Genomic DNA, 23634 nt, shown 5'->3' with positions numbered 1-23634 from the left:
GTATTCCCAAACTAGTACTAGGTATTACAAGATTTTCTAATTTTCCACAAAATGTGTTTTAAAGTTGTGTTAGATCTGTAAGAATTATTTTCAAAATTTAATAGCTAGTGATTCAAATTTCTGGAATTCTTTCGGAACTCGCAGGAATTCTTCTGGAATTTCTTCTTTAGGAATTGCTAAAATTGTTTCCGAAATTAGCAGGATTATAACAAATGTATTAGACTTTTCGTATTTTTTGATATTATTATTTGCTTATCAACAAACTAGTACTAGTACAAAAAACTTAAATTTTTCACCAAATCTGGTTTAAAGTAGATTCCGATATGTAAGAATTACTTTTAAAATTAGATAGCTACTGATTCGAGTTTCATGAATTTGATGGAATTCTTTCGGAATTCGCAACACAGAACTCGCAGGAATTTTTCTAGAATTGATTTTTTAGAAATTGGTAGAATTTGTTCTGAAGTCAACAAATTTAAAACAAATTATTGATAAACTTGTTGTATTCTTTGACACGATTGTTTGCTTAGCCAGAAAATAGTACCATTACAAAATGTTTAAATTTGTTATTAAATACGGTCTAGGGCTGTTTCAGATGTGTAAAAATCATTTTCGAAATTATATATTTGACTCAAATTTTTGGAATTTGATGGAAATATTTCGAAATTCGCAGGAATTCTTTTGGAATTTCTTTTTTATTCGACGCGGTAGGTTGCGTATTCCTAAACTAGTACTAGGTATTACAAGATTTTCTAATTTTCCACAAAATGTGTTTTAAAGTTGTGTTAGATCTGTAAGAATTATTTTCAAAATTTAATAGCTAGTGATTCAAATTTCTGGAATTCTTTCGGAACTCGCAGGAATTCTTCTGGAATTTCTTCTTTAGGAATTGCTAAAATTGTTTCCGAAATTAGCAGGATTATAACAAATGTATTAGACTTTTCGTATTTTTTGATATTATTATTTGCTTATCAACAAACTAGTACTATTACAAAAAAATTTAAATTTTTCACCAAATCTGGTTTAAAGTAGATTCCGATATGTAAGAATTATTTTTAAAATTAGATAGCTACTGATTCGAGTTTCATGAATTTGATGGAATTCTTTCGGAATTCGCAACACAGAACTCGCAGGAATTTTTCTAGAATTGATTTTTTAGAAATTGGTAGAATTTGTTCTGAAGTCAACAAATTTAAAACAAATTATTGATAAACTTGTTGTATTCTTTGACACGATTGTTTGCTTAGCCAGAAAATAGTACCATTACAAAATGTTTAAATTTGTTATTAAATACAGTCTAGGGCTGTTTCAGATGTGTAAAAATCATTTTCGAAATTATATATTTGTCTCAAATTTTTGGAATTTGATGGAAATATTTCGAAATTTGCAGGAATTCTTTTGGAATTTCTTTTTTATTCGACGCGGTAGGTTGCGTATTCCCAAACTAGTACTAGGTATTACAAGATTTTCTAATTTTCCACAAAATGTGTTTTAAAGTTGTGTTAGATCTGTAAGAATTATTTTCAAAATTTAATAGCTAGTGATTCAAATTTCTGGAATTCTTTCGGAACTCGCAGGAATTCTTCTGGAATTTCTTCTTTAGGAATTGCTAAAATTGTTTCCGAAATTAGCAGGATTATAACAAATGTATTAGACTTTTCGTATTTTTTGATATTATTATTTGCTTATCAACAAACTAGTACTATTACAAAAAAAATTAAATTTTTCACAAAATCTGGTTTAAAGTAGATTCAGATCTGTAAAAATTATTTTTAAAATTAGATAGCTACTGATTCGAGTTTCATGAATTTGATGGAATTCTTTCGGAATTCGCAACACAGAACTCGCAGGAATTTTTCTAGAATTGATTTTTTAGAAATTGGTAGAATTTGGTCTGAAATCAACAAATTTAAAACAAATTATTGATAAACTTGTTGTATTCTTTGACACGATTGTTTGCTTAGCCAGAAAATAGTACCATTACAAAATGCTTAAATTTGTTATTAAATACGGTTTAGAGCTGTTTCAGATCTGTAAAAATCATTTTCGAAATTATATATTTATGACTCGAATTTTTGGAATTTGATGGAAGTATTTCGGAATCCGCAGGAATTCTTTTGGAATTTCTTTTTTATTCGACGCGGTTGGATGCGTATTCCCGAACTAGTACTAGGTATTACAAGATTTTCTAATTTGTCACAAAATGTGCTTTAAAGTTGTGTCAGATCTGTAAGAATTATTTTCAAAATTTAATAGCTAGTGATTCAAATTTCTGGAATTCTTTCGGAACTCGCAGGAATTCTTCTGGAATTTCTTCTTTGGGAATTGCTAAAATTGTTTCCGAAATTAGCAGAATTATAACAAATGTATTAAACTTTTCGTATTCTTTGATATTATTATTTGCTTATCAATGAACTAGTACTGTTATAAAAAATTTAAATTTTTCACAAAATCTAGTTTAAAGTAGATTCAGACCTGAAAGAATTATTTTTAAAATTAGATAGCTACTGATTGGAGTTTCATGAATTTGATGGAATTCTCTCAGAATTCGCAACACAGAACTCGCAGGAATTTTTCTAGAATTGATTTTTTAGAAATTGGTAGAATTTGTTCTGAAATCAACAAATTCAAAACAAATTATTGATAAACTTGTTGTATTCTTTGACACGATTGTTTGCTTAGCCAGTAAATAGTACCATTACAAAATGTTTAAATTTTTAAGTGTTTAAATACGGTTTAGGGCTGTTTCAGATCTTTAAAAATCATTTTCGAAATTATATATTTATGACTCGAATTTTTGGAATTTGATGGAAGTATTTCGGAATCCGCAGAAATTCTTTTGGAATTTCTCTTTTATTCGACACGGTCGGTTGCGTATTCCCGAACTAGTACTAGGTATTACAGGATTTTCTAATTTGTCACAAAATGTGCTTTAAAGTTGTGTCAGATCTGTAAGAATTATTTTCAAAATTTAATAGCTAGTGATTCAAATTTCTGGAATTCTTTCGAAACTCGTAGGAATTCTTCTGGAATTTCTTCTTTAGGAATTGCTAAAATTGTTTCCGAAATTAACAGGATTATAACAAATGTGTTAAACTTTTCGTATTCTTTGATATTATTATTTGCTTATCAACAAACTAGTACTATTACAAAAAATTTAAATTTTTCACAAAATCTGGTTTAAAGTAAATTCAGACCTGTAAGAATTATTTTTAAAATTAGATAGCTACTGATTCGAGTTTCATGAATTTGATGGAATTCTTTCGGAATTCGCAACACAGAACTCGCAGGAATTTTTCTAGAATTGATTTTTTAGAAATTGGTAGAATTTCTTTTAAAATCAACAAATTTAAAACAAATTATTAATAAACTTGTTGAATTCTTTGACACGATTGTTGCTTAGCCAGAAAATAGTACCATTACAAAATGTTTAAATTTGTTATTAAATACGGTTTAGGGCTGTTTCAGATCTGTAAAAATCATTTTCGAAATTATATATTTATGATTCGAATTTTTGGAATTTGATGGAAAATTTCCGAATTCGCAGGAATTCTTTTGGAATTTCTTTTTTATTCGACGCGGTAGGTTGCGTATTCCCAAACTAGTACTAGGTATTACAAGATTTTCTAATTTTCCACAAAATGTGCTTTAAAGTTGTGTCAGATCTGTAAGAATTATTTTCAAAATTTAATAGCTACTGATTCGAATTTCTGGAATTCTTTCGGAACTCGAAGGAATTCTTCTGGAATTTCTTCTTTAGGAATTGCTAAAATTGTTTCCGAAATTAGCAAGATTATAACAAATGTATTAGACTTTTCGTATTTTTTGATATTATTATTTGCTTATCGACAAACTAGTACTATTACAAAAAAATTTAAATTTTTCACCAAATCTGGTTTAAAGTAGATTCCGATATGTAAGAATTATTTTTAAAATTAGATAGCTACTGATTCGAGTTTCATGAATTTGATGGAATTCTTTCGGAATTCGCAACACAGAACTCGCAGGAATTTTTCTAGAATTGATTTTTTAGAAATTGGTAGAATTTGTTCTGAAGTCAACAAATTTAAAATAAATTATTGATAAACTTGTTGTATTCTTTGACACGATTGTTTGTTTAGCCAGAAAATAGTACCATTACAAAATGTTTAAATTTGTAATTAAATACGGTTTAGAGCTGTTTCAGATCTGTAAAAATCATTTTCGAAATTATATATTTATGACTCAAATTTTTGGAATTTGATGGAAATATTTCGGAATCCGCAGGAACTCTTTTCGAATTTCTCTTTTATTCGACACGGTCGGTTGCGTATTCCCAAACTAGTTGTATGTATTACAAGATTTTCTAATTTGCCACAAAATGTGCTTTAAAGTTGTGTCAGATCTGTAAGAATTATTTTCAAAATTTAATAGCTACTGATTCGAATTTCTGGAATTCTTTCGGAACTCGCAGGAATTCTTTTGGAATTTCTCCTTTGGGAATTGCTAAAATTTTTTCCGAAATTAGCAGGATTATAACAAATGTATACAAACTTTTCGTATTCTTTGATATTATTATTTGCTTATCAACAAACTAGTACTATTACAACAAAATTTAAATTTTTCACAATGGAATTCTTTCGGAATTCGCAATACAGAAGACGCAGGAATTTTTCTAGAATTGATTTTTTAGAAATTGGTAGAATTTGTTCTGAAGTCAACAAATTTAAAACAAATTATTGATAAACTTGTTGTATTCTTTGACACGATTGTTTGTTTAGCCAGAAAATAGTACCATTACAAAATGTTTAAATTTGTAATTAAATACGGTTTAGGGCTGTTTCAGATCTGTAAAAATCATTTTCGAAATTATATATTTATGACTCGAATTTTTGGAATTTGATGGAAAATTTCCGAATTCGCAGGAATTCTTTTGGAATTTCTTTTTTATTCGACGCGGTAGGTTGCGTATTCCCAAACTAGTACTAGGTATTACAAGATTTTCTAATTTTCCACAAAATGTGCTTTAAAGTTGTGTCAGATCTGTAAGAATTATGTTTAAAATTAGATAGCTACTGATTCGAGTTTCATGAATTTGATGGAATTCTTTCGAAACTCGCAGGACGAAACGCAGGAATTCTTCTGGAATTCAGAAAGTAGTACCATTATTTTTTTTTTAATTTGTCATTAAAAATGGTTTTCGAGATTCTAGAATTAACTGACTCGAATTCCTGGAATTTGATGTATTTTATAAATTTCAGCTTACAAAAATTATCACCAATTTCAAATTAATACCCCAAACTACAATACAAAATTACAACAAAAACATTTTTCACATTTCACCAATTTTACTTCGAACAACCGGAAGAAGAACCCAAACATAAACATAAAATTAATTACAACCGAACTTTCTAAATCTAACCAAACGCATAATTTTCACTTTTCAATACATTCATCGCTTCTAATATTCAAAAAATAAAATTATTCAATTGAAACTACTCCAACTGAAATTAGACAACAAAAACTTCGATAATATCACACTGAGTGAAATAACAAACACAACAAAAGAATGGCCAACACAAAGAAATACAACAATTACGATGCACTTTTTGCGTAAGGCAATAATAGCTGGGCAAGTGCGAAAGTAATTACTGTTGTCGTGACCGACGTTGAAACAGTTAATTACATTCATGGAAAAATTCAATCCACTCAACACTGACTTCAAAATTGCTGTGGAAAAATTGAAATTGTACCAAAAAGAAAAAAAATGTTTGTACCATTTGACACAATGATTATTTATTTACAAATTGTTAGTAAAAGTTATGTAATCTGTGGAATTTGAAGACCTTCAAGACCTGAAAAGCCTTTAATCAAAGTCCGAATTGTGATTCAATTTGATTAAAATTTTATCTTTGTTTCAGACCGACGACGAAGACATCGGCGACATCTACCAGGACGAAGAGCACCAAGCCGCCATCTTACTGCGGAACCTCAACGACACCGTGATCGTGGTAAGCCTTCTTTCTCAAACCTTGGCCTTTATGACGTTAACCGTAAAAGCAAGTAACGGCTCCGGCAAATTGCGCTAATTAAAATTATTAATCACGGTATTGCTTAAGACCCTCGGTCCGCGCGCTCAATCTGGGCCGAAATTTCCATACCCGCAATGGAAAGGCGGTCGAAAAGGCCCCACGAGCCGCAAAGAACTCCGGGAAAAACTCCGGAGAATGGCATTCGCCAAGGCGATAAACAATCGGACAGGAAACGCTGCACAAATGTCACAGAAAGTGAAAACGAGCCGCTTTTTGCCGCGACAATTTTGTACGCTGATTTCTACTCCGGGGAATTAGAACCATTATTGACATTTCATGATGATGAGCGGTGGTTGCGCAAGCCGGGTTCTCACGGTGGTTTGCGGAGAGCGTTTTTGGGCGACTTTTGAACTTCTGATTGTTTCGTCAGAGGATCTGCGGCTTCGATTAGGCGCGCTTTGATGAGGTGCGAGTTGTGACAATCGGATAACATCTTCGTGTTAATCACGGTAATTTGTAAACTGAGGCGACTAAAAGGTTAATTGATGCGGGATGGGATCTCCGGGTCACTTTTTAGTTTTATGCTGTCGTTAGCAATTAGGTGTTGTTTATTGATGGCGAGGACGGGGCCCGGATTTACCTGATTTGGATGCTGCTTAGACAGCGAAGCTGAAATCCGTCTCCGATTCAAAAATTGACGATGTGATCTCCCAAAAAATCTACCGTGATTATTTCCGGTGTTCAAAAATGGTCCACAGTTTATACACCGATTATAACTTACACAGATTAAAAGCTGAAACAAATTCATTCAGTTCGATAAAGTGACGTTAAATTTTCAATTAGTTTTACAAAAATTCAGCTGAACTTTGACAGATCTATCTAATTACAATTACCATATCAGGACTTTTTGAAAACATTATATAATGATGTAGGTGTGTTCAAATCATACTAAAACCTTAACAACTCTTGCATATTTTCCCAAGGTGCTCAAACTGGATAAGCAGTTTTTTTAATTCTGCTTTCTAATAGTGTTTATTTATTTATGACGTCATTGGTCTTTGCCCTATGACGTTATATGCACCTAAAGTGAAATAAATGCACATTATTTCTGCTACGATTTTTACGTATTTAAATAATACCTTCAAGCATAAAAGATCTTATCTTTTAACACTTTTCTACATCATTCTTTACATAGTTTAAATATTCCAACGCCGACAAAAAATTAACACGGTAAAAGTAGTTACCGTTGCGAGTTTAAGTTTTTAAATTATAATACCCGTCAAAATTTTACACGAATTTTTTGATATTTTTCTCTAATAAGTTTCAAAAAGGGTTCAAAAATCACATAGCAAAAATTATGACACACTGTTTTTGTGTTATGTTAAGTTAGTAAGTTAAATTAGCGCGTTGATGTTGCCAACATAATTTTTTTAACACTGAATTTCAAAGGTTTCTGGACGATTTTTTTTCGTCAATTCTAAGTCTTCAAAAAAAACGTTCAACATAAATATGAAAAACATTACCTAATAAGTGATAAAGAATTTGTATAAATGTTCGCTCTCTCTACGCAAAAAACTTTAAGATTTTTTAACCTACAGGGTGGACCAATAAATGACCACCTCGATAAGTCATAAATAATTATTAGAGTCAAAAAAATCAAAAACCAAAGTTGTACGACTCTGAACAACATTAACTATACAGAGCGTTTTCTCATTTCCTGAAGCAATATACATGTAACTTAATTTTTAAGTAGAAAACTGTATGTGTTTCACAAGTCCAAAATGGCCTATTTTCAGTATAAATTTATTATCAAATTTTATTATTACACAAGAGTGAAAAGCCAAAAATAACTTAAAATTACTTCTAGAAGTTGAATATCTACAAGAAAATGTCTTCAATTTTCGAAAAGTGCTCCATAAATAGTCAAAAAAATCAAAAAGTAAGTTTTTTGAAAAGTTGCCTAAAAATTCTCTCATTTTTCATATTACAAGAAAATGTTTTCGGGTAATTTGCGGTTCTCGAAAAATGGCCAAAAAATTGAACTGCGATTTTTGAAACGTACTCCAAAAGTTCCCAAAAATTTTGGAAAACACTTCGATAAGCTGATTCGGCAAACATAATGTTGATGCTCACCAAAAAAAATCTTCGAAAAATTCGGTTTGAAAACGATTTTGTTATCTCGAAAATTGTGATTTTTCATTTTTTCGATTTTGGAAAAATTGTTGGAATGAAGCCGAAAATAACTTCGCTAACTCTAAATCTACAAACTTGTCTTCGGGTAATTTGCCAAGGGTTCTCAAATAATGGTAAAAAATTGAAAAATTGAAATTTTCGAAACTAGCCTAAAAATCCTTAAAAAATTTTGTAAAACACATTTAAACGAACTGATTCGAAAAACAACGTGTTGATGATCCCAGACCAAAATTTTCGGCTTGAAAATGGTTTTCTTTAAACATTGGGAAAAAAAGAGGCATGTGGAAGGGCATCGAAAATTTGAGAATTTTGAAAAGTTGCCCAAAAATATCCAAAAATTTAGGAAAAATTCGGTTTGAAAATGTTTTTTTTTAATATCTCGAAAATTAAAAAAAAATCATATGGGAGGATATTGAAAAATTGGCAATTTTGAAGTGGCCCAAAAATTCTCAAAAAATTTTGAAAATACATTTCGACAAACTTATTCTAAAAACATAACATGCTAATGTTCCAAAACTAGAGTTTCAAAAAATTCGGTTGTAAAATGATTTTTTTATAAAATCTCGAAAATTTTGATTTTTATTTTTTCGATTCCGGAAAAATTGTTGCAATTTTCGAAGAAATGCAGCCGAAAATAACTTCGACAAGTCTAAATCTACAAGGAAATGTCTTTGGGTAATTTGCAAAGGGTTCTTAAAAAATGGTCGAAAAATTGAGAAATTGAAAATTTTTAAAAGTAGCCCAAAAATTCTCAAAAAATTTTGTGAAATACACTTCGACGAGCTAATTCGAAAAAAAAACGTGTTGATGGTCCCAGACCAAAATTTTCGATAAATTCGGCTTGAAAATGATTTTATTTTAATATTGGGAAAACTAAAAAAAATCATCGAAAAATTGAGAATTTTGAAAAGTTGCCTAAAAATTCTCAAAAAATTCTGAAAAATTAATTTCAATGAACTTATTCGAAAAACAGAATGTATTAATGTCCCGAACCAAGATTTTCGAAAAATTCGGTTTGAAAATGGTTTTGATTTAAATTTGAATGAAGATGAAAAATTCGAAATTTTCAAAAAATTCGAAAAATTCGAAGAATCCAAAAAAATCGAAAATAAGAATAAATCCGAAAAATTCTAAAAATCCGAGAAATAAGAAAAATCCAAAGAATCCGAAAAATCCAAAAAAAATCCAAAATCGCAAGAAATGCAAGAAACCCAAGAAATTCTAAAATTAATAATCGGAAAAATCGAAAATATCCAATAAATTGAAAAACCAAAAAAAATCGAACAAAATTAAATCTGAAAAAAGAAAAAAAATTTACAAAAATTCAAATAATCCAAAAAATCTAAAAAAAAAAACAATAAATCTAAGACATCCAATAATTGCAAAAATCCAAAAACTCGCATCTATCCAGAAAATTAAAAAATCTGTAAAATCGAAAGGAAAAAAAATCCAAAACACCCAATAAATGCAAGAAACCTAAGAAACGCAAGAAATTCAATAATCAAAAAAATTAAACATATCCGAAAAATTTAGAATCTAAAAAGTCCAAAAAATTTAAGGAAAAATCCGAAGAATCCGAAAAATCCAAAAAAGACCAAAAATGTAAAACATCCAAACAATCCAAAAGAAAATAGAAAAAACGAAAATAAATAATCTAAAAAACACAAGAAATGCAAGAAACCCAAGACAATCAAGAAATGTACCTAATCGAAAAACTGGAAAATATCCAATAAATTCAAAAAAATACAAAAGATCGAAGAACTTAAAAAATCCAAGAAACCCAAAAAAATCGAAAAAAGTTAAATCCGAAAAAAAATCCAAAAACCCAAGAAATGCGAGAAACCTAAGAAACCCAAGAAATTGAATAATCCAAAAAATTGAAAATATCCAAAAAATTTAGTGAAATTCAAAAAACGAATCTATCTAAAAAGTCCAAAAAACTTAAGGAAATAATCTGAAAAAAGACCAAGAATATAAAAAAATCCAGACAATCCAAGAGAACATAAATAAAAAACCAAAAGAAATAATCCAAAAAACACAAGAAATGCAAGAAATCCAAGAAATTCAAGAAATTTAAGAAATCCAAGAAATTGAAAATAAGTTTTGGATGAATTTGGCTTGAAAATGATTTTTTTTTTTAATATTGCGAAAACTAAAAAAAACCATATCAATATTAAAAAAAATTGAGAATTTTGAAAAGTTGCCTATAAAATATTCAAAAAATTCTGAGAAATAAATACATTTTGATGAAATGATTCCAAAAACATGACGTGCTGATGTCCTGAATCAAGATTTTCGAAAAATTTGGTTTGAAAATGATTTTCATTTACATCTGAAAAATTCGAAAATTTAAAAAAATTCAAAAATCCGAAGAACACAAAAAATTCGAAAATTAGATTAAATACGACAAATTCTAGAAATCCGAGAAATAAGAAAAATCCAAAAGAAAAAAATCCAAAATCGCAAGAAATGCAAGAAACCCAAGAAATTCAAGAAATTTAATAATTGGAAAAATCGAAAATATCCAATAAATTTTTAAAAATACAAAAGATCGAAGAACTTAAAAAATCCAAGAAACCCAAAAAAATCGAAAAAAATTAAATCCGAAAAAAGAAAAAAAAATTACAAAAATTCAAACAATCCAAAAAATCGAAAAAAAAAACAAACCTAAGAAATCCAATAATTGCAAAAATCCAAAAAATCCAAAAACTCGAATCTATCCAGAAAATCAAAAAATCTGTAAAATCAAAAGGAAGAAAAAATCCAAAAACCCAAGAAATGCAAGAATTTCAATAATCCAAAAAATTGAAAATATCCGAAAAATTTGATGAAATTGAAAAATCGTATCTAAAAAGTCCAAAAAATTTAAGAAAAAATCCGAAGAATCCGAAAAATCCGAAAAAAGACCAAAAATATAAAAAATCCAGGTAATCCAAAAGAAAATAGACAAAAACGAAAAGACATAATCCAAAAAACACAAAAAATGCAAGAAACTCAAGAAAAACAAAAAATTTAATAATCGGGAAAATCGAAAATATCCAATAAATTCAAAAAAATACAAAAGATCGAAGAACTTAAAAACTCCAAGAAACCCAAAAAAAAATCGAAAAAACTAAATCCGAAAAACGAAAAATTCAAACAATTCAAAAATCTAAAAAAAAACAATAAGCCTAAGAAATCCAATAATTGCAAGAATCCAGAAAATCCAAAAACTCGAATCTATCCAGAAAATCGAAAAGAAGAAAAAATCCAAAAAAACCAAGAAATGCGAGGAACCCAAGAAACACAAGAAATTGAATAATCCAAAAAATTGAAAATATCCAAAAAATTTAATGTAATTCAAAAAACGAATCTATCTAAAAAGTTCAAAAAATTTAAGGATAAATCCGAAAAAAGACCAAGAATATAAGAAATCCAGACAATCCAAAAGAACATAGATAAAAAGCCAAAAGAAATAATAAAAAAAAAACGCAAGAAATGTAAGAAACCCAAGAAATTCAAGAAATTTCATAATAATCTAAAAAATTGAAAATTAGTTGTTGGAGTTGACTCGAAAAACAACATATTGATGATCTCAGACCAAAATTTTGGATGAATTTGGCTTGAAAATGATCTTTTTTTAAATATTGCGAAAACTAAAAAAAATCGTATCAATATTAAAAAATTAAGAATTTTGAAAAGTTGCCTAAAAATATTCAAAAAATTCTGAGAAATACATTTTGATGAACTGATTCCAAAAACATGTGTTAATGTCCCAAACTAAGGTTTTTCAAAAATTCGGTTTTAAGCCCAAAAAAATTGGAAAAATCCAAAAAAAAACCGAAAGAAAAAAATTCAAAATCGCAAGAAATGCAATGAACCCAAGAAAATCAAGAAATACAATAATCTAAAAAATCGAAAATATCCGATAAATTCAAAAAAATTGCAAAATATCCAATAAATTAAAAAAAATACAAAAGCTCCAAGAATTTAAAAAATCCAAGAAACCCAAAAAACTTAAAAAACTCACTAATCCAATAATTCCAAAATTCTAAAAAAAAACCAATAAACCTAAGAAATACAATAAATCCAAAAATCCTGAAAATACAAAAACTCGAATAAAAAAAAATCCAAAAATTGAAAAGAAGAAAAAATCCAAAAAACCCAAGAAATGTAAGAAACCTAAGAAAAACAAGAAATTCAATAATCCAAACAATTGAAAATATCCAAAAAATCAAAAGAAATAATCCAAAACACAAAAAATGCAAGAAATCCAAGAAACTCAAGGAATTGAATCACCTAAAAAATTGAAAACAAGTTGTAGTTGAAGTTGATTCGAAAACGTATTGATGATTCCAGATCAAAATTTTCGATGAATTTGGCTTGAAAATATATTTTTTTTAAATATTGGGAAAACAAAAAAAAATCACATGAGAGGGTATTAAAAAATTGGTAATTTTGAAAAGTTGGTTACAAATACTCAAAAAATTCTGAGAAATAAATGTTGACGAACTGATTCAAAAACATAACTTGTTAATGGTTTGGGACCCACATTTCGAAAAATTCGATTTGAAAATATATCATTTTTCTTAATCTCGAAAACTGATTTTTCATTTTTTCGTTTCTGGCAAAATTGTTGGAATTTTCGAAAGAATGAAGCCGAAATAAGTTCTACAAGTCTAACTTCACCTACAAGATCTTTAGCTAATTTTCGAAGGGTACTCGGAAACGATAAAAAAAAATTGAAAAATTGAATTCTTTGAAAAATATCTTCAAAAAATTTTGGAAAACACAATCCATCGATCTAATTCGGAAAACATAACGTGTTAACACTCCCGGGTTAAGATTTTCGAAAAATTCGACTGGAAGGTGAATCACAAACACTAAAAAAAATTGAAAAATTCAGATTTTTGAAAAGTTGTTTAAAAATCGCCAAAAATACAGAAATAGAACACCCTTTGCATTGTTAAAACATTTCAAGAAAATTTCCAACTTAGCAATTAGAATTTCAGTTTCAATTTCAAAATCAAAATATGTTTACAAAGTGTGTTCCAAAAACAGAACACGTATAGCCAAACTAGTTTTTAATTAATGCTGCCATAAATAGCTATAATTTAATCATGCCCTATAAAAATTTAAACCGTCTGGCGCTACCCACAGGCACACAGTTGACACCGTATCCTTCAAACCCATTCACAATATTATGAATCGACCTGTGACACTGATGGGTTTTTTCACTTCAACCAGTGACTTAAAAATCCTTCAATTTTAAAATTCATTACCTCATTAATTATGTAAGAATTTTTTAATGCACACAACAGTCTACCATTTAGCATCAATATTGTAATTTGCCAAGAAATAAAACGACAAAATCGCCACTGCCTCGTGTTTTACATAAAATTCGAGGCTTCAGCTTCCAGACAAAGTGCAAAACACACATTTTTGGTTACGACTCTGACCTTAAATTACACGTTACTTTACCATCCAAAGATCCTTGCATATTTAACATTTAAAAACTCGAGGAACTGCACAATTTTACGGAAATCGCTACATTACAAACTTTAAATTTTTGTTGTTCAATCTTCCACTCGGAGAAGAAAATTGCGTGCATGATTCAAGCGCATCATTAGCGATATCTGTTACCTCATTACCTGAACACATTACAACATACTTAAAAATTATAATTATCTGTTTCACAAGTGCCGAAACTCAGAGATGGCGTCACGAACGCGAACACGACCCATTGATGCCAATTTGACGACACTAAAATTAAACCATTGTCTTGATTTGCGAGACTTTGCCTTATTGACGTAATATCAGTGTAATACATATTCAGTTACAAATTCGACTAAACCGGTTATTACTATTATTATTATTGTTGCTATGAAAATCGTGGTGAATAAAAATTAATAAAAACTAGTATTATTTCTCTAAAAATCCACAGAAAAAATGAAATGAACAAGACAGCACATGCGTCGAGGAGTGTGAAGTGTGATTGTTGATTAGAAAGGAGTGACCAAGGCAAGTAATAAATAAAACCGTACTGCTGCAACGTTATTTGTTTGACTAATACGATAACAAGGTAATTATTTTCACGTTTAACGTAATTTTTATTCAAATGACTTTTCGTTTTGGAGACAGAAGCAATTTAATTGGGAGATAATTTCCCGTTTTTATCAACTGTCCGAGATTACGTACAACCGACAAGAATTTGTGAGAATTCATTAAAAACCGAATTTACAATAAGAATTCGAATTACCATGCAAATTTCGGAACAGCGTAACTAACGTGATTAATAACTCAATCAATGATGATGAGATTCACTCACTTTAATTATCGGGCAATTTTCTACTGATTATATTAATTGCTATTTATGTGTGTCAACCTTACTATGTAGTAACATTGTTATTAAATGTTGCTAAACTTCAAATAAATTTGGGTCCCACTTTTCCATATCCTACAACCTATGAAACGTCGAGAAAATGTTGGTCAAACTAAAAATAAACAAATAAATTCAGCGATATGTCGAAACCCAGGTCGTTAATTATCCTTGCTTCCTTCCTCCCACAGCGATTTCCCTCCGATTACATCACTGCTCTTTTTTTCGCGCCGAAATGTCTCTTGACCGCTTTATCCGCTTGTTTTACTCGTCATCATCATTGACCTGGGTCCATCCTCAGCCATCACAATTAAGAAGTTCAAGGCCGGCTTTGACCACTCCAAGGGTCGCACGAGATGAATTAAGTGCCGTAAGTGCACAAAAGTCACGGCTGCGCCGAGGTCCCTCCTCATTACGAACATGAATTTTTTCTCCCGATTCATCCGACACAATGTGATTTTAGTACCTCGCCTTGACCGGGATCGGATGCATTTTGATGTATGCGGCCTCATACTGACCCATAATTGTTTGTTGTGCTAATGCCGGCTGAGTTTTGAGTCTTACAACGTGAAGTATATGTGTGGTTTATGAAGCTTCCTCTTTCGGGCACCACAATTAGAACAGAAACAAAAAGAACACACTTAAACGCAAAGAATGTTTGAAAGTTATTGGAAAGGAAGTCCGCAAACCGGCGCCGAAGTGCCACTGGAAATTTTTAATAAACCGATTTTTTATGCACCCAAATAAGGCAGAAAAAACTCGTTCTCAATGTGATAGTGTAACTAACAAACGTTACGATAACGAAATTTTATTATCCAGTTTGATACCTCGTGTCTGGACAATTACACAGAACGAGTCAAGAAAAATCGAAAGTCCGAGATCGAAAGGATAAATTTATGAGACTTGAATGTCTCACTCAGACTTAACAATCTCGACTCGTTTCGTACCGCGGAATCTAACCAACACCGCAATTTACCCCGATTTTCAATGTTAAAAATGGTGTGTTTTGATGACATTTCCAAGTTTGCACTTACCATATAAAACTACAACGCTAATCCCACGACAGCTATTTACGATTTTTTACATTCATAAACTTTAGTAAAGATAAGTGTGTCAAATTTCAATAATTTTGCCATTAATAGTTTGCGTGACCCCGAAGAGATAAAGGAAATTTCGATATAGCGGCGGCGCACTACCTTGTTGAAAAACAAAACCCACTTCAGCTAATTTTAAAAACTCTTCGGTCTAAGTTGGATCATACTTGCTTTGTTTTAATCGTCACAGTTAAGTTAAGAATGAATTAATCAAGAAAAAGTCTAAGCAAACAAATACGATTAAAGTAAATTGTTTCTACACTGAATGAATGTTCTCAATAGTCTCCTTTTACTTCCTCATCTGTTCTAACGGAAGACGAAATGACTAACAATTTTGCTCTGGTTTTTTGCCCATTTTTGCTATTTCTTCAGCACACGCTAATTTTTAATAAACATTGTAAGACTTAGAAAGAGTGACCTTAATTTACCGCCATTATTATTACTTGGTTCATTAGCCATGTTTTTTTTTTATACGTAACTGTACAAACTAAAGAAAAAGGTTGAAATCGAGGCGGTTTAGAAATAAGTAATTTTCGCCACAAAAAATCTACAGGGTGTCTCAAGTGTTCAGAGGCGGAAAATTACGCATTTCCTGCGAATGAATGGACTTTGAATATATTAACCGTTCAGAATGTGATGCAACTTAATAAAAAATATCTTAGACTACTGTGTGTTTAAAACAACCATGAACGACATATACAGGGTGAAAGGTCAAAGTTGTACGGTTCCTTGAGGGCTACACTCTAGAATTATTTTTAACTATACAGAGTATTCTGTTTTTAGTTAGTTTTTTTTTAAAGAAACACCCTATATATTTCTACATATTTTGTAGGCTTTACAACCACAATTTACTTGTGAAATTACGATGCGACGTTGCCAAGCTATTACAATTTTCTTGAAATTTTTTTAGCATTTTAGTACTTGCTCAGATAAGATTGATTTTGGCAAATGACATACCTTCCAAGAAAATAGAGGGCGGGTGGGCGGGCCTAGTAGTTGCTAAGATAAAACTGATTTTGGCAGATGACATACCCTCTAAGAAAATAGAGGGCGGGTGGGCGGGCTAGTATTTGCTAAAGATAAGAGTGATTTTTGGTCTTTGACTTTTTTCTCTATAAATAAGTATAAAGAGCCGTAAATGTGTTGGGACCACCGAGAAGATTTCAAATTCTTAAAAAAAACATTTAGCGTCCCCGAGAAGGTTTTACATAAAAAAAAATACATTTGGGGCCCCCGAGAAAGTTTACATTTTTAAAATAGACAGTTGGGACCCCCGAGAAGATTTCAAATTCTTAAAAAATAACATTTGGAGCCGCCGAGAGGGTTTTACAATTTTAAAATAGACAGTTGGGACCCCCGAGATTTAAAATTCTTAAAAAATTAAATTTGGAGCCCCAGAGAAGGTTTTACATTTTTAAAATAGACAGTTGGAACCTTCGACAAAGTTTCACATTTTTAAAAAAATAGATTTGGGGCCCCCCAGAAGGTTTCACATTTTTAAAAAAATGCAATTTGGGCTCCCGAGAAGGTTTTACATTTTTTAAAAAGACAGTTGGAACCCCCGAGATTTCAAATTCTTAAAAAATTACATTTGGAGCCCACGAGAGGGTTTTACAATTTTAAAATAGACAGTTGGGACCCCCGAGAAGATTTCTAATTCTTAAAAAATTAAATTTGGAGCCCCCGAGAAGGTTTTCATTTTTAAAATAGACAGTTGGGACCCTCGGCAAGGTTTCACATTCTTAAAGAAAATACATTTGGGCTCCCCAGAAGGTTTCACATTCTTAAAAAATACAATTTGGGCCCCGGAGAAGGTTTTACATTTTTTAAAAAGACAGTTGGGACTCCCGAGATTTCAAATTCTTAAAGAATTACATTTGGAGCCCCCCAAAAAGTTTTCATTTTTAAAACAGACAGTTGGGACCCTCGACAAGGTTTCACATTTTTAAAGAAAAAACATTTGGGACCCCCGAGAAGATTTCACATTCTTAAAAAAATACATTTGGGTCCCCCAGAGGGTTTCACATTTAAAAAAAAATACAATTTGGGCTCCCGAGAAGGTTTTACATTTTTTTAAAAAGACAGTTGGGACCCCCGAGAAGATTTCTAATTCTTAAAAAATTAAATTTGGAGCCCCCGAGAAGGTTTTCATTTTTAAAATAGACAGTTGGGACCCTCGACAGGGTTTCATTTTTTTAAAGAAAATACATTTGGGGCCCCCCAGAAGGTTTCACATTCTTAAAAAATACCATTTGGGTCCTCCAGAGGGTTTCACATGTTTAAAAAAAATACAATCTGGGTTCCCGAAAAGGTTCTACATTTTTTAAAAAGACAGTTGGAACCCCCGAGATTTCAAATTCTTAAAGAATTACATTTGGAGCCCCCGAGAAGGTTTTACATTTTTAAAATAAACAGTTGGGACCCTCGACAAGGTTTTACATTCTTAAAAAACATATATTTGGGTCCCCCAGAAGGTTTCACATTTTTAAAAAATACAATTTGGGCTCCAGAGAAGGTTTTACATTTTTTAAAAAGACAGTTGGGACCCCCGAGAATGTTTTACATTTAAAAACATACATTTGGGGCCCCCGAGAAGGTTTAACATTTTTAAAATAGACAGTTGGGGCCCTCGAGAAGGTTTCATATTCTTTAAAAAAATCATTTGGGGGCCCCGAGAAGGTTCTACTGTTTTAAAATAGACAGTTGGGACCCCCGAGAAGATTTCACGTTCCTAAAAAAACCATTTGGCGTCCCAGCGAAGGTTTTACGTTTTTAAAATAGGCAATTGGGACCCCGGGCAAGGTTTTACATTAAAAAAAAAAATACATTTGGGGCCCCCGAGAAGGTTTTACATTTTTAAAATAGACAGTTGGGACCCTCGAGAAGGTTTCACATTCGTAAACAAAATCATTTGGGGCCCTCGAGAAGGTTTTACATTTTTAAAGATAGCTGGGACCCCCAAGATTTCACATTCTTAAAAAAAACATTTGGCATCCCCGAGGAGGTTTTACATTTTTAAAATAGCCAGTTTGGACCCCCGAGAAGGTTTTACATTAAAAAAAAATACATTTGGGACCCCCGAGAAGGTTTACCATTTTTAAAATAGGCAGTTGGGGCCCTCAAGAAGGTCTCATCTTCTTAAAAAAAATCATTTGGGGCCCCCGAGAAAGTTTTACTGTTTTAAAATAGACAGTTGGGATCCCCGAGAAGATTTCACGTTCCTAAAAAAACCATTTGGCGTCCCAGCGAAGGTTTTCCGTTTTTAAAATAGGCAGTTGGGACCCCTGAGAAAGTTTTACATTAAAAAAATACATTTGGGGCCCCCGAGAAGGTTTACCATTTTTAAAATAGACAGTTGGGATTCCCGAGAAGATTTCACGTTCCTAAAAAAACCATTTGGCGTCCTAGCGAAGGTTTTACGTTTTTAAAATAGGCAGTTGGGACCCCGGACAAGGTTTTACATTTTTTAAAAAAATACATTTGGGGCCCCCAAGAAGGTTTTACATTTTTAAAATAGACAGTTGGAACCCTCGACAATGTTTTACATTCTTAAAAAAATATATTTAGGTCCCCCAGAAGGTTTCACATTTTTAAAAAATACAATTTGGGCTCCAGAGGTTTTACATTTTTTAAAAAGACAGTTGGGACCCCCGAGAATGTTTTACATTTAAAAACATACATTTGGTGCCCCCGAGAAGGTTTTACATTTTTAAAATAGACAGTTGGGGCCCTCGAGAAGGTTTCACATTCGTAAACAAAATCATTTGGGGCCCTCGAGAAGGTTTTACATTTTTAAAGATAGTTGGGACCCCCAAGATTTCACATTCTTAAAAAAAACATTTGGCGTCCTTGAGGAGGTTTTACATTTTTAAAATAGCCAGTTTGGACCCCCGAGAAGGTTTTATATTAAAAAAAAAATACATTTGGGGCCCCCGAGAAGGTTTACCATTTTTAAAATAGGCAGTTGGGGCCCTCGAGAAGGTCTCATCTTCTTAAAAAAATCATTTGGGACCCCCGAGAAGGTTTTACATTTTTTAAAGACAGTTGGGACCCCCGAGAAGATTTCACCTTCTTAAAAAAAACATTTGGCGTCCCAGCCAAGGTTTTACGTTTTTAAAATAGACAGTTGGGACCCCGGAGAACGTTTTACATTAAAAAAAAAATACGTTTGGGGCCCCCGAGAAGGTTTTACATTTTTAAAGTAGACAGATGGGACCCTCGAGAAGGTTTCACATTCGTAAAAAAAATAATTTGGGGCCCTCGAAAAGGTTTTACATTTTTAAAGATAGCTGGCACCCACAAGAAGATTTCACATTCTTAAAAAAAAAAAACATTTGGCGTCCCCGAGAAGGTTTCACATTCTTAAAAAAATACATTTTGGGTCCCCGACAAAGTTTTACATTTTTAAAATAGACAGTTGAGACCCCCAAGAAGGTTTTACATTTTTAAAAAAGACAATTGGGACCCCCGAGAGTGCAGTACTTGCTAAGATAAGACTGATTGTGGCAAATTATATACCCCTTACGAAAATAGAGGGCTGGTGGGCATAGCTACTATTTGTTAAAATAAGATTGATTTTGGTAAATGACTGAACAATATTAAGAGTAATCACTGGAATGAAGATAGGGTGAGGAGTACAAATGGAAAAAAGAGAACGAAAAAATTAAAAAATCTAGAATTAAAAAAATTGAAAAATTAAAAATCGAAAAACTGTAAATGGAAAAATTGAAAAATCCAAAAATTGAGAAAAAGGAAAATGATTAAATCAGAACATTGCAAAACCGCAAAATTGAAAAAATAAGGAAAATAAAAAACGAAACGGAAAATTGCACATCGAAAAATCCCAGAAATAAAAAAATTAAAAATTAAAGATTGAAAACTTCAGAAACTCAAACTGAAAAATCGCAAAAGCTAAAAATTGAAAAATTCAAAAAATGGAAAATAGAAAATGAAAAAATTTTTATCAAGAAAAAAGCCATAAAAACGGCAAAAAATCAACAAAAAAAAAACGAAAAATCTGATAAATAGGGATGAAAAATGTGAGAAAAAGAGCTCCCTAAAAATTCGCAAAAAAAAGAGTGTCAAGAAAACACCAAAAATGCGGCAACAATCATCAAAGAAACTATAAAAAAAGGGCATCAAAAAGCGAAAAAAGAGGGTCAAAAATAGGCGTCAAAAATGTGAATTAAAAGAAAAAAATCCAAACAATTCAAAAGAAAATAGATAAAAAACCAAAAGAAATAATCCAAAAACACAAGAAATGCAAGAAACTCAAGAAATTTAATAATCTAAAAATTTTAAAATAAGTTGAATCGAAAAACAACGTATTGATGAGGGTATTAAAAAATTGAAAATTTTCGAAAGTTGGCTAAAAATTCTCAAAAAATTCTGAGAAATACATTTCGATGAACTGATTCTAAAAAGATAATGTGTTAATGTCCCGGACCAAGATTTTCGAAAAATTCGGTTTGAAAATGAGGTTTATTTAAATCTGAAAAATTGGAAAATTTCGAAAAATCCGGAAAATCCGAAGAATCCGAAAGATGCAAGAAACCCATATTTTTAAAATAAGATTGATTTTGGTAAATGACTGAACAATATTAAGAGTAATCACTGGAATGAAGATAGAGTGAGGAGTACAAACAGAAAAAAGAAAACGAAAAAAATTAAAAAATTGCAGAAATGAAAAAATGAAAAATTAAAGATTCAAAACTCCAGAAACTCAAATTGAAAAATTACAAAAGCTAAAAATCGAAACATTCAAAAAGTGGAAAATAGAAAATTAAAAAATTTTTTACGAAGAAAAAAGCCATAAAAACGGCAAAAAAATCAACGAAAAAACCAAAAATCTGATAAATAGGGATGAAAAACGTGAGAGAAAGAGATCATTAAAAATTCGCAAAAAACGCCAAAAATTCTTTTTTTTTTTTAAGAGTGTAAAGAAAACGGCAAAAATGTATCAAAGAAAAAAAGGCTTCAAAAAGCGAAAAAAGGGGGTCAAAAATAGGCGTCAAAAAAAGGAAAAAAAAGATGACAAAAAATGTGAATTAAAAGAAAGGAGGAGAAAAAAGTGCCTAAAAATGTATGTCAGAAAAGAAAGGCAAAAAACGACAAGAAAAGACTAAAACATGTAAATATCCGTAAAATACGTATAAAATTTGACACATTCTGGCAGACAGACGGAAATGGGCGACCTATGTATTCATAGTCTAGGGATCCTAAAACGTAGAAAAAACATTGAAACAGCCATAGGCCGGAAGGACCCTATTACAATATTTCCTACGTTTACGCTCGGGAACTTGGCAAAAACACCCTCTTAAAAAATACAGGGCGGGTGGGCGGGGCTATCACTTGCCAAGATAAGACTGAACAATATTAAGAGTAATCACTGGAATGAAAATAGAGTGGGTGGGCGGGGCTATTTCTTGCTTATAAAAGATTCTGTATGAAAAGTTAAACTTAGCCCAGCCCACCCACCTGTTTGCTAATTTTTTTCTTCAGAAATAAGAAATATTATAGCAAGTAAGTAGTATAACAAAAAAATTACGATTAATGCTTTTTTTAACAACCTACGTTCTATTATTTCCCATTCTCACTTTACTCTAGGGGTCATGAAACGTCGAGAAAATATAAAAGTGGCCATTCGGGAAGTAAAAATACAACTTTGGTGTGAAACCTTTAAATGGAACACTTGCACACTTGAAAATAATGCTAAATTGCTTACTCCTATCAGACTGTTTCAAAGAATCATCACATCGATTGAACACCCTGTATATCTACTGAAAATTAAATCGGGAGAACATAGACCATAATCATATTTAGTTTTACTTGGCATTTTCTTCAACAAAATCTTGTTACTTTCCACTTAAAAATACTCGGTTGTCTGCGAGTTCAAACAACTTAATTTTTTCTTGCTGTTCCGCGATAACCGTAATTAACAAGGTAACGTTATTGAAACTTGATAAACTTGTATTTAGAGTTTGTGCAATACTTACTTACGCTACGAGTGTCGAAAATGAGGTATTGCACGACGAACGTGTATACAGCGAGACCGAAGGTCAAACGCCGTATTCAACTGAGCCTTGTTGTGCCATTTTCGGCCAAAGTACATACCTACATTGTTTTACACGAGAAAAATAAATAATAACCGTAACAAACATGCATCAAAGCAATAACTGTAGCGACATTTTATTTAATTAAAAAAAATATATCGTAAGTCATGGCCCCGGAAACCTAGTCTTGGTAGTAATAATCGATTTACAAGGTTAGTTACTTGAAGTTAATCTTAAATTAACAGGATTAACTTGGGTTTATCGATCAGTTATCGTGAATAAAATTTAGCTTCAAGCTATTTATTGTCGATGTTTTTCAGATCAAAAATACAACTACTATGCGTGAACACACCCTAATGTTTAATATTGAACCCACTTTTTCAATTTTCCGGAGTTTCTCAGGCTCCAACACCGGAAACAACTTTTTTAAGATCACTGACTCTGCAACACCACTTTATTTATATTTGTAATCTGCGGTTTTGCTCTTTTTGTACTCATTACTGAAGCCCGAAGCGAATAAAATCTTCTCGGTTATTATAACGCAACCAACGTATTTCAACAAAAAGAAAACTCTGACGCTGTTTTGTCTTGTAGGAGGGCAGTATAGGGTCGGACCTGGTCATCAGACCCATCCCGCCCCGATTACTCAAGAAGGAAAAGCCCACAGACGATGACGAAATGTTCTTGGATGCCGATGGTGAGCTCAGTTCGGAAGTTGCAATAGACACGGGGCTGCCCATTAAGAGGAAAAAGCAGCAAATACAAGGCCATCGACACATCGTGTACAAAAGGAACGGAAATCAAGAAGATACAATGAGCGATTACGGTAAGTTACGCTTGTTTGCATACCGAACACGGTTGCGTTGGGCCTTGAAAGTGCGCCGCTAAAAGCCGAAAATCCTATGAAATCGGAAAGAGAACAATCG

At 31.5% G+C, this 23634-nt stretch overlaps 1 protein-coding gene across 4 annotated transcripts in view; it reads left to right on the top strand.

Annotated features, from left to right (window-relative positions):
* Positions 1-23634, top strand: part of LOC135126073 (A disintegrin and metalloproteinase with thrombospondin motifs like) — a 91860-nt gene that overhangs the window by 51459 nt on the left and 16767 nt on the right. For all 4 annotated transcript variants that reach the window (XM_064051866.1, XM_064051868.1, XM_064051865.1 and 1 more), the window contains exons 5-6: positions 5901-5990; positions 23303-23534. In XM_064051866.1, coding sequence (XP_063907936.1) covers positions 5901-5990; positions 23303-23534 — 322 coding nt within the window. The remainder of the gene's footprint in view (positions 1-5900; positions 5991-23302; positions 23535-23634) is intronic.

The sequence above is a fragment of the Zophobas morio genome, unplaced genomic scaffold (genome assembly GCF_036711695.1).
Source record: "Zophobas morio isolate AGI-343-1 ecotype UQ-CSIRO unplaced genomic scaffold, CSIRO_AGI_Zmor_V1 ptg000010l, whole genome shotgun sequence".
NCBI lineage: Eukaryota > Metazoa > Arthropoda > Insecta > Coleoptera > Tenebrionidae > Zophobas > Zophobas morio.
Note: the sequence above shows the minus strand (reverse complement) of the source record. Positions and strands in the feature narration are given on the sequence as shown.